The 12951-nt window shown below is 36.3% G+C and overlaps 1 protein-coding gene and 1 long non-coding RNA gene across 3 annotated transcripts in view; both read right to left on the reverse strand.

Moving 5' to 3' along the window:
* Positions 1-655: 655 nt before the first annotated feature.
* LOC130014341 (uncharacterized) lies at positions 656-3469 on the reverse strand. The gene is made up of 4 exons (XR_008789302.1): positions 3373-3469; positions 2759-2827; positions 1723-1795; positions 656-1417 (listed from the first exon to the last, which is right to left on the reverse strand). It is a non-coding gene; the product is annotated as an uncharacterized LOC130014341 (long non-coding RNA).
* A 1694-nt stretch (positions 3470-5163) lies between these two features.
* LOC126807995 (cytochrome P450 3A29) overlaps positions 5164-12951 on the reverse strand; it is a 45585-nt gene continuing 37797 nt past the window's right edge. For both annotated transcript variants that reach the window (XM_050533015.2, XM_050533012.1), the window contains 6 exons: positions 12657-12753; positions 11880-12037; positions 11249-11337; positions 10770-10907; positions 9434-9596; positions 5164-9120 (listed from right to left, as the gene is read on the reverse strand). In XM_050533015.2, coding sequence (XP_050388972.2) covers positions 9031-9120; positions 9434-9596; positions 10770-10907; positions 11249-11337; positions 11880-12037; positions 12657-12753 — 735 coding nt within the window. In that variant the 3' untranslated portion in view covers positions 5164-9030. The remainder of the gene's footprint in view (positions 9121-9433; positions 9597-10769; positions 10908-11248; positions 11338-11879; positions 12038-12656; positions 12754-12951) is intronic.

Here is a 12951-nt window from a genome sequence, read left to right on the forward strand (position 1 = left end):
TCTAAAAAATAATAAAATAGTAAATATAAATGAAATGAGGTTGAAGGTCCTAGTGTTTTGCATCGACCGGGCTAAATGTAAATACATATACATGTACTATACTTTACTGGGGTCATAGAATATAATCACTGTCTGTATCTTCAGATGGTTAGTATTCCTCATTTTCCACAGTTTATCCAATTATAGTGTCTTGCTTACTACATGTTTCACAAATGCCATGTCTGAAGTCTTGTCTTTTATTCAACTGGACAGGTGTTTTGTTATAGTCCTTTATTCTTATCATTTCTAGGAATGTATGTACTAAATTTATATTTTAACGTGTCATGCACTTTATGAATAAATGATCTTTTCAACAAATGATTTTAAGTTGTTCAATTATTTGGGCAAGCACAGTAGATCGGGCTTAGATTTGGAAATATTAAATACTATGGTATTATATTGTTTCTCTGAATGTGGCTATCATAAGTTATATTTCAAAATAGCAGCTTTTCAGAATTTGTCGAACTTTTGTCCAAACTGCTAGAAGTAAATGACATAATATACTCACTGGACACACTGTTACTTTATGTTTCATCTTTACACTGATCAGTGACATATAAAACGTCCCTTATTAAGTAATTTTAGCCTATGCTCCCCCCCCCCACACACACCCGGTTACGCTTTTCAGCCGTCAATTATAGAATATATAAATGTGGAAACTTTTGTTATATATTATAATGATTTATTGTCTACAAAATATACAAAGAACAGGACAATAACTTAATATATACATAGACAGACGTTCATCAGTGGAGTTCTAAGGGAGTAAAAACATCTTCTACGTACGGGGCCTTCCATTGACATTTTAATGGCAACTAGAAAGGAGGCACCCTTTTTTCTGAAAATGCCAAACCTTTTACATTTAGATGACAATCCGGACAGTACAATCCGGACAGGACAATCTGTATAGCTAAACATTAAGCGATCTAAAACTGTGTAACGCTAAATTAAGGGGAACTAACTCCACATTTTGTTAAACTAAGTACATGATAAGATTTTTATAAATTGAAAAAAATAAATAGTTTTAAGTAGATTTTGTTAAACTAAGTGCATGATAGATTTTTATAAATTGAAAAAAATAAATAGTTTTAAGTAGATATGCCACATATATAGAGATTTATAAATAACTACATGTATTATAAGAATATTTTCAAAATCTTTCTAAGTAAAAGGAAATGATTTTGGCAATTTAAGAAATATAAAAGTGTCATACTTTATATTATTCAAAGGTAATTATAATGTTAATCCAAGAGAATTAATCTTTGAGAATGACCTGACGATGGATGTGAATAACGTAAAGAGTTATCTTGCGTTTATGGTTGATCGTGATCTCGACAAAATCCATACTTATGTTCTTCATAAAAAGACATTACGGACACTGGAAAATAAAAATGATATACTATTTAACTTTTGTAACGTTCTGTGGTGATTTAATATTTAATTTTACGTAGCATCTTGTGTAGAAACCTTCTAGCATGACCCCTGATTTAGCCAATGAAGGATGTTTTGGACAAGTCAGATTTTAACCAATTGCAATAGCTTAAACTAAACAGCAAATCAAACAGACGACTGGTAATTAAGGAAGTATTTAGATGGTTGATAGGTGTGAGCTTACACTGATATAACGTCGACCTTGGTCCAGATCGTTACAAACATACTTTACTGTATATGAAAACTACTTACGCCATTATGTACCGTAAGCTACTGGACAAACCATCATAAAACTTCTAGATGCCAGATAGTATACTACACTACCCTGTAATAAGAGATAGAGGTGGTTGAAATGAAAACTATTGCATTTTCTATATGACAAAATACGTTTACATGAACTATATATAGCAGTCGAGTTGGTAATCATCTAGCGACTGACAGCTAAGCACGTTTTTGTACACGCAAAGATGCCTACACATGAGATCACATTTCCGCGAAAACTCCAACACAGATCCTATTTCGTTTCTTTTTTTATAGTTCAAAATTTCGTTTTACTTGTCTTTATTACACTCAGTGGCGGATTAAGCTCCACCAAGGCCTGAGGCGGCAGTTGCTGGAGGGCCTATTTAGTTTTTAAATAGGGCCTATTTAAAATGGCGTGGGCTTAATTAATTTCGGGTCAGGGCCTATGTTGATTCCCGTTGGGCCTAAACCCAACCCCCCTAACATTCATTGTCTATGCGTTTTTAATCGTATCAGACAAGTCTAAAAAATTTTTTTTTACAAAATCTTTGGGCCTGAGGCTGCAGCGTCATCAGCCTCACTGATAATCCGCTACTGATTACACTAGGATCTGGAGTCAAACTGCAGTCATAGAAAATTCGCTCCACTATACTACTTGCCCATTGGGCGCTATCTGATAAAGTTATGTGGGTGTATATTTCGGGCGCTGCCGCTGTATTTTTCGGTCAAAATGGTACAGCCCCCCCCCCCCCCAAAGAATATCGCCCCGTAAGCCTATGGTGATAGAATGGGATGAGCTTTACTGTTTCGTCAACACCATAATTCGGTCATTTTGAGACAACCGGACTTGAAACAAGCTTGATCCACGCCGGTACTCAATCCCGGGACGCTCTAGTAGTTCAGTAACTTGGCCGCTTGACAAGTTTAAGGAGCTTTAAACAAAACAAGATATGATTAACATATTAATTCATTGGAATATCAAACATGATTATAGGAGACTAATGGCCCATTCATACTCACATAGTTACGTTACATTTAAAAACACCAGTCGAGGTGTGATTCTAACTCTGTAATAGGGGAAGACCATTTCACCACCAGCTTCCACATCTTTCAACTATAAAAAGCATTATGGAGATTTCATGTGGTGAAGAAAAATGAGACAAGTGACATTATTCAGAATATTAAGTTATTATCTATATTATATATCTCTTCTATATATACAAAAAAAATGTCCACAGCGATTTCCGGTTGGATAAAAACTGAGTTGGCAAAGGCCCTTAGTAATATGTTTCATGGTATGTTACGTCTATTACGACCTTATGAATCTGACATTATGGGTATTTCTTTGTCTAAAGCATATTACTTACAAACTGTGAAAACACCAAATTATTATAATATATATTTTGTTCTGTAGTACGCAGATTATATATTCCAGTAAATAACACTGATTCTTAAAGTCTATAAACATCATTTGAGGGATTGTTAACCCCTTGCAAACTACCATAATATCTCTAAAGGGGATATCAGTCCAATGGTTCCTCTTTTGTACAAAGGTATGAGAAATGAAAACTTGTCAACATTCGGCATACAGCCGAAATATAGGATATTGTCTTTTCGTGGCATCTTTTTAATACGATTGAATTTATTAAATATACTTACGAATGCAAACATGGATGCCGTGTTGCCTCCGCCAAGTTTGGGTACCTGAAACATGAGAGAAATATTTACTTCCAAAACAAAATGAAAAGGGTTAATATAAAAAAAAAAACACAACACAGTTTATATGGAAATACAATCACTGGTTTATAAGGATAGCAGAAAGTCAGTTTCATTATCCGTTAGCTAACGGACTGATTAAAGTTAATCCAAAAGAAGATTGTTTGTTCATAGACTGAATTTTAAATTTTTAAATTCAATGCACATGTATAACAATATCATAGAAGTAAGTATTAACAAGAACCTGAAGACAGTGGGACAACTGTGCAGTTTGTTTACAAAAGTTTATTAAAGACACAAAATATAACTGTAGAATTTACTACAGAAAGCACTATAATGAAACTATAGAATACCTTATTTTTTTCCTTTAGAAATTTTAGCATAAATCTGTAGGAAAAATTATGGGATTTTCACAGCCATTATTGCCTAGAGGTCCTCGCAGTGAATTAATGTGTGTGTGTGGGTGTGGGTGTGGGGGGTCGGGTAGGTCTAGTGTGCACTTTTGATTATAAGCTCTTTCATTGATTCAAGTCTCAAGGAGTATGGTTGCTTGCTAAAGCAAGTATCGAATGACGTTTTGACAACGATTCTCCAATCGGCATTCCTCGATATCTATATATATATATTTGTGACTGTCGTTTGTCTGTCTGTCTGTCCGTCTGTTCGGGGTCTGCGCCTGCACTAGGTCTGCCCCGAGTCTGAAATTTGGGGTATAGGGGTAGCTCGGACCGGGGAGTAACATAGGCCAGGTGGCGTTAGTCTATCACTTCCGGTTTCGGAGTTATGACCCCCGAGCGAAGCCGGTCTGTTCGGTGTTGGCGGCTACACTAGGTCTGCCCCGAGTCTGAAATTTGGGGTGTAGGGGTAGCTCGGACCGGGGAGTAACATAGGCCAGGTGGCGTTAGTCTACCACTTCAGGTTTCGGAGTTATGGCCCCCGAGCGAAGTCTGTCTGTTCGGGGTTGGCGGCTACATCTGCCCCGAGTCTGAAATTTTGGGTATAGGGGTAGCTCGGACCGGGGAGTAACATAGGCCAGGTGGCGTTAGTCTACCACTTCCGGTTTCGGAGTTATGACCCCCGAGCGAAGTCTGTCTGTTCGGGGTTGGCGGCTACACTAGGTCTGCCCCGAGTCTGAAATTCGGGGTATAGGGGTATCTCGGACCGGGGAGTAACATAGGTCAGGTGGCGTTAGTTTACCACTTCCAGTTTCGGAGTTATGACTCCCGAGCGAAGTCTGTCTGTTCGGGGTTGGCGGCTACACTAGGTCTGCCCCGAGTCTGAAATTTGGGGTATAGGGGTAGCTCGGATCGGGGAGTAACATAGGCCAGGTGGCGTTAGTCTACCACTTCCGGTTTCGGAGATATGACCCCCGAGCGAAGCCGGTCTGTTCGGGGTTAGCAGCTACACTAGGTCTGTCCCGAGTCTGAAATTTGGGGTATAGGGGTATCTCGGACCGGGGAGTAACATAGGCCAGGTGGCGTTAGTCTACTACTTCCGATTTCGGAGTTATGACTCCCGAGCGAAGCCGGGTATCCTGCTAGTATTTCGATAATTTCCGGCAGACATATAAGCTGTATGGTTATTTGATCGGTTTATGTTTATCGCATGGCAATTTATTTCTACTCCTTCATTTAAATTCATAACTACACAACTAAATACATTCCCAGCATTACTATTCAGAAAACAGTTTACACTTTCAATGACAAAGTTAGGTCTTTAGCTAAAAATTAACACTTTCTATAATTTAAAATTTTTTTATTTTTTTTAAACAAAAAATGACGCTTAATTTAACAGATTACAATATTTTAAATACAATTCAGTAATTCTGCCCCATCTCTTCTTGGTTTCGTCATTCGTTTAAACAAGATATCTGAATGGGATTGAAGAAGAAGTTTATCCTGTGTAAAAACCCTCTCCCTAAATAACATTTACATCCCACTTCTACTCGTTGCCACTGGCAACCTTTGATAAAACTGTCCTGTTAATTTGCAATACATGCATAGAAGTATCCGTGTATCAGAAATGTACAGAAAGAGTACTGTTCATTTCTGATACACGGATACTTATGTACCGTTTTAGATACCTATCAAGCAATAAGTAGCGGACGTTTAGTCCGACCCAGATCGCAATTGATAACGATGGCTCTATACCATGTACATGAAACAACTAGTCAAAATCATAGTAACAAAACAAAATGGGGGGAACTACATGGCAGTTCAAAAACATATACAATGACATTAAATTAACATAACAACATATTACAAAGATAGGTTGCCAGGCAACGAAACATACGCCCACAGCAGCTAAATCGTCCGGGCAGTCAACAAGAGTTGTCGCATATTTTTACTTTTTTCGGTAATGAAACATTTATAATACACTAAAATCTGATTAAGAGCAACAACTCAGAAAACCATTAGAATTTGTTTGGTTTTTATAAAGTTCGGCCTTTAGAGCATCCACAAGGTTTTTTGAAGTGATCAAGGGCCATAACTCTGGCAGTAATTATCGAAAATCACTGAAAATGAATAGAAATGAAATGGAGTTTAACGTCCTACTGTTCTGCTCCTAACCTGGGCTAATGAAGACGGGAAAATGAATAGACTTCTTCGTCTCATGACCTTAAACACTGTGTATAAATTTAAAGTCAATCGGATATTAACTTTAGACTCTAGAGCGTCAACAAGATTTTTCAAAATGATCAAGGGCCATAACTCTGCAGTAATTATCGTAAATTGCTGAAAATCAATAGGATTCTTCGTCTCATGACCTTAAGCACTGTGTATAAATTTAAAGTCAATCGGATATTAACTTTGGCCTCTAGAGCGTCCACAAGATTTTTTGAAGTAATCAAGGGCCATAACTCTGGCAGTAAGTATCGGAAATCGCTGAAAATCAATAGGCTTCTTCGTCCCATGGCCTTAAACACTGTATATAAATTTAAAGTCAATCGGATATTAACTTTAGCCTCTAGAGCGTCCACAAGCAATTGTGGACGCCGGACGGACGGACGGACGGACGGACGGGGGCGACGACAATATACGACCACATTTCAATGTGGGCGTATAAAAATCAATTATTATACATATCAATTGGCATCTATTTCATAATTTGGTTTGATTTATATTAATATGCAAAATATATAAATTAGAATATTGAATAACTATTTTAATTAATTGTGATGATAGAAGGCGCAGTTCTCTTGCTGGACACTTCACAAGCATTGAAAATAAGCAGGATGAAAAAACGCCTAGAAAGTCATAAACTTTATTACAAATAAATTTCAACGAAAGAACCATCCGCCGATCCATACTTTCACCAGGAATGACCCACGTTTCGCATTTCCTTTACACTACATTTAATAATATCGCAGTCCTCTACGCCATAGACATAGACAAGTTGTTTTGACGATGTGGTCTAAACAAACACGTAATTGTTTTACGCTCAGAGTATCATAGTAGGGTGACCCACCATAAATAAATATCTCCATATATCTCGACAATTACGCCACAATATTTATACATATGCCAAGCCTCAAATCAGTTTCACACAATTATAGTCACTAAATAAACGATCATGTTGTACTTAATAAGCTATGACTATTAATCACGTATAAATAATAGACTGAAAATTGGTTCCAAGAGTCGTCCATAACATCCAGACACTTTTGAGTAAAAGATAGGTTACGTGCCCTTGTTTTGAAATTAGTCTCGCTTAACCAGTCTATCGACCATTCTACGTCTGATTGACAGGTCGGGACAATCAAGACTACTTTTTTACGAAAAATAACAGAAAGCTAGCTTATTTAGAAATAAGCACGTTAGGTAGCTCAACAATCGTTTTAAGAAGCTTGTAAAAGTAAAATGAAACTACTGCTAGTATCATGTTCCTGTCTAACCCGAGTGATTCAGAGATATTATTTGTACTAAACCAAAAGATGCCGCTCTTAACGGTACAGTTAATGATAAAGCGATTTAAAAAATGAAACGAACGTAATTTCTAAATCTGCTGTAATAACCAAGAAGCTTAATTTTACTGCTATTCAAAATCGTCAACAATAAATGTTTTACGGCTGTAATAGTTGATAGATTTGTAGAGAATTGCACGTGCCATGGCTATTTATAGTATCATACTGTCAGAAAGTTGGTCTCGGCACGGCGAATGTGCACGCTTCAGTGGTAGTCTCGAACTATCAGCGGTGGACTGTATTTCTGTGAGTACATGGGTCACCCTATATCATAGCAAGACACACGTGTAAATACTACTCAGGTCGTCTCACCACTGCGAAATCATTCTACCATGAAATGTAACGTGAGGCTCAGAAAGGTATAAATAATGAAAGAGCAGAAAGTATTTGTCACTTTTCGGTTGAAACGACTCGATAATAAATACTATTTTTCACATTTTGCTTCACAATACTCGATAGAAATGTGATGTAAGTAACTTATTAGCACCTTTCCTCGGTGTATCGGTGAATATCAGGACAGTTTTGGTCGGGAGCCGCCTCGGCTCCGCCTCGGCTGGGCCCCTCGACCAAAACTGTCCTGATATTCACCGATACACCTCGGAAAGTGTGCTAATAACTACTACATACATAGCATTAATACAAAAGAACAAAGGGGTGTATTACATCGTTAAAATGTTGAAAACACATATATTGTATGTATAATAAAATGGATGAAAATGTATAGTATATTGTAGTCTATATCATTGTATGTACAGCGTTCCGTTATGTAAATATACCCCCCCCCCCCAAGCTCGTTATACAATAAAATGGTTAAAATATCATATTTGTGTATATTTACATAATTAAGTATCAGCATATAAGTAATTGGCAAACCAATCTAATTAATCTATTATTTTCGTTCCATTTATTATTTTCGTTAAAATTATTTCGATCATTTCTGATGATTTCATTAACATTTGAGAAATTAAACCTGTAACGTCAGCCTTGACATTGATTTGTATAGCCAATCTGATGTTTAAGCCAATGAATAATCGACTCTAAATATACTTCAAAATATATTCTCTGTATAAATTATAATGGGTTAGATTAGGCGTCAATCATGACAAAACCTGTAGAAATTTTTTAGTAATTGCGCCCTTTCCGAAAAATGATGCGCGAAATGTTCGTATTCCAAAAGAATTTTGTCAAAATATACTACTGAAATGATTAGGAACTGATGTGTTATTTCCATTAGTGATGGAGGCAAGCTCAATAGATTAAATTGTTTTGTTTTTTAAAGATTAAGCTTAAACCTGTCTGTTTACTAATATTAGCTTACCATGTCGACAGTAGAACACACAATCGGTTATACATATATTTCAAGATAGGCTTTACCTTTTGATGTAAAATTCTCAAAGAAGACATATTATTGTCATTCCACAAGAAAATTCAATGTAGGAAAGCAAAGATTATCGATAATTTTATTTTTGACCCTATTTACACGGTTTAGCCATTTTAAAGACTTTAGTCATATTCACCATTAAAATATTTCTCTATCCAGCGTATTCGGAGCAAAAAACGTGACTTCCATTGTGACAGAAATTATAATTACACTAACAAGTAATATTCTGTTTCCATTTATTCCCAGAAGAAAAGGACTAAAAGTTTTGCTTGGGAACCAGTTCTACAGCAACTTTTATTGGATCTTTTGTGGACAGAATACCACCAGTTTTAAAATCCAGTTTGTCCTGAAAAATAGAGCAATAAATAAAAATACTTGATAATTATTAATAATCACACTTTTTTAAATGTCGCAGAGATTCGGGTTTAGAGGCTCTTCGGTACGTTTAGTGGTGTGGTTTAATAATATTGAAAGGAAAGAACGTGTACCAGCTATACGAAGTTCAAAAAAGTTATACAACAAATTTTGCGAGAAAGCTTGTCACACAAACACTTATAGATGCGATTTCAAACCCAACAAGCAGAATCGTCATCCAGTGCGTTTTAAGGTTTACCACAATATGTTGCAAACTTCTAAAAATATAACGAAATAAAACTTACTGGAGTTTCAGAACATTTAGCAAATCGAACTCTTCTAAGTAAGCACACAAGTGCTATTTTAGTCTCCAGCAAAGCCAATCTCATTCCAATACACAACCTTGGTCCGTAGCCAAATGGCAAAAATGTAATCGGGTTACTTTCTTGTCGTGTAGCAGCGTCAAATCTGAAACAAAAAATGGACACACGATTGTTCCAGTTGCCTGTTCCTGGATATACATGTATACTCTTAAAAAAAAGTAGGGGGTATTCAGAAACAATACAAAACTGCGGAAATGCACTGTTGTTTTTATTAGAGGTAACCAGTGTGTGTTAATAACAGGCCAATTGCCTACACATGAACATAAACAGTTCATAAGGGCGGCATATCTGGCGGCCCCATTTTACTCGCAAAGAGATACTCCGTCAAAAGTAAAAAGGGCGTTTTTTTATTTTTGTCTTAATGATGAGTAATTGCTCCACCAATTCTCAGACATTCAGTAATTCGTCGTGGCATGCTCCTAATCAACCGTCTAATCACGATTTGGGGCAATCTGACCCACTCCTCTTGCAGTGCCACGGCCAATTCTTGCAGTGTCGTCGGTTGACGTTGACGAACACGTCTCCCAATCAAATTAAACGTAACCCACTAAAGCAAAGATACGCTAAACAGTAAATTTTATGCAAGAACCGATAGGAAAGGAAACATGGATAGGATAAACCAGCAAGCAGCAGTTTTCACCAACCCTTCCTTGAAGTGTCAAATTTGACAATGAACCCCTCCCACGTGCATGGCACAATTGCGTGTCGCACATGTAGCTCAGTAGTTCTGTTGGGGCGATAAGTTCTTCATCTGTGAACATACTCTCAAAGTGTCCATGACTATTTAACATATCACAACCTGCATAGGTATTTGCATTTCAATATCCCCTACTTTTTTTTAAGTGTATATTTCATTAATTGGTAGCCTGCAAGTCTTATTGTAAACTTGAAATCAGCCTGATTACCCCTTGTCCGGAGAATTGTAACAAGATTAGGAACTGAGTTTTCTTTGATCCTCAGGTTCTTAAGTAACAAATTTAAACAATTTTATGATCTGTAGATTGTTGGCTAACTGAAAAAAACGACAAATTCACAAAGGCTTGAAACTGTGTTCACAGTGTGCAAATGATTGTGTAACAGTTTTATTAGTTATTCCATTTCCAGACGGCCATCTAGGTGGTGCCACAAGAGTTAACAATTTTCACAACTTCGGACTATGCTATAGATGCATAGTTCAACAAACAGTGCATTGGCTATGCTTCGCCATAGCTTTGGCTAATCTGTCGAGAATGTTGAATATTTTACAATATTTTATTACCTTTCTGGTCTGAATTCCTCGGGATTTTCATAGTTCTCTGGATCATGCTGGATGCTATAGATAGGAATCATCACCATCGCATCTTTCGGTATATGAACACCTTTGATATCAACGTCTGTTGAAGCTTTACGATTGACACTGGAAATATGTTTTGAGAAATACACTGATGAATAACTGAGATTTAAAACGTTTGTCAAATGTAATTCAAGTTGCTTTTGATGTTCAGTATGCTTCATAATATGCAGACACGTGCTGTGTCTGAATTACCGTCTGCTTTGAAATGGTGTTTATTTTTCGAGTTAACAATTTCCCAAACCCATGGTTTATAAACATTTTTGGTCTATTATTTTATTTGTCTGGTTTCAAGAAGCGTCATACTCTCAGGTAAACATAATTTGAAGGATTAAATGCGTGACATATCTACCCCTGGTCACATGAGCGTCCAGGTTGTCTGCCTTTAGAATAATGCACATACGTACGTAATAACTGGTGGGTAATGTCTAAGTGTCTCCAAAATAACTTGTTCCATATAGGTCAGCTTATTTATATCATCGTAAGTTGGTTCTCTCTACAAATAAAATAAAGTACTATAAAATCGATCCATAAATACAGTATCATCCATCCATAAATACAAACCAGACGCATTAGTCTAATAGTACGTAGCCTTTACCTGGTGAAACTATTCAGGCTGGTTCCAAAGTATTCCGTCAAAAAGTAATTATATTCTTCAGTTACTAAGCGGAATAAATTAGTCCCGTTGATTAGAGTCACTTACCAAACACTATTTGGGTGATATCGCAAGAACCCATTGAAAGAATAAAGGAAATATCATATGGAAAGCACAAGAGGTCATATATCAAACTGGGCTTCACATATTCCAAATGATGAAAGAAATGTAAAAATACGCCTTGTCTTGATTACCTATACGTCGTCATTTTTATTATAAATTCGTCAAACCATATTCTATGGTTAAACACACTTAGGTGCTATCAAAATAGACCATCGGAAGAATAATTGAAATGGCAAAATGGTTGGCATATCTAACTTATCTTCCAAGTTATATCTATTTTAATCAATGACTTTAATTCTCAAGACTCTTTAACTACTTACATCACCAACATGTGTTTCTATTTCTTTTATCACTTTCTCCTGTACTCCGGGATTTTTCGCCAAATTGTAAGAAATAAATTGTAAGGTACTAGCCGTCGTTTCGTATCCAGCAATAAAGAACAGGAAGGCTTGGCCAATCATTTCTTCAACCGTTAGTCCTGACAAGAATATAAGGATAGTAATTAAAATATGCATGTCCATTACACTGCCAGAAAAGAATTGAATCTATAATAAACTGTAAAACATATCAAAAGAATTTTGCAGCAGAGGCTAATACACATTTTCAACATTTAAATTTATAAGAAAAATCAGGCCTGAAAGTATGTTTTGATATATTAGTTAGACGATTAAAATAAAAACAAAATGTTTGTACAGATACTATCGTAGCTCGTGGATAGAAATGCGTTATCCTTCAGAATTGTTTTTAGAGAAATAAAGATGGTGGCGCGAGGGTGGGTTTTATCTGTGATTACCAATATGCGTTTTGGTGAGACTATTTGCATATGTGTGTATTACTTTAATTTTAGAAGACTGAGGTTTTAAGCAAAGGACAATGTCAAACACAGACCCCTCTTAAATATTTACAAAATTGTCGAAAAATTAAGTCAACAATGGAAATAAAATTAGACAGACTTCGAAACAAAATTTGTATTGAGTCTTCCCCATCACCAATCTGTCATAATATCAGATCAATTCACCACGATTCTTTATATATAATTAATAAAGGTTCACTACATGTTCACTAATTAGAAAGCAAAATGGAAACTAAAAACATACGTTTTATAACCTTTGTCTGTGTTCCATTAGTCACATGTATATCATTTCCTTCCTCGCTTTCAGCTTTCAACAGTAGTTCTAAAAAATCTGTCCTTTTCTGAAAATTATTTTAAATGTACTTTACCCACTTATAGGTGACTAACTTTTACCCAAACTTGACATGAGTTAGATCCTAAGGCCTGTCGTTGAGTCAAGTGGTGAAGTTTCGATTCCCGTATGTATGTGACAAGGAGTAGGGTAGCCTGTCCAATCTCCAACTGATAATAGTGATAAAGGCCCCTACGCGCAAGCGAAT

This window comes from Patella vulgata, chromosome 9, assembly GCF_932274485.2.
Source record: "Patella vulgata chromosome 9, xgPatVulg1.2, whole genome shotgun sequence".
NCBI lineage: Eukaryota > Metazoa > Mollusca > Gastropoda > Patellidae > Patella > Patella vulgata.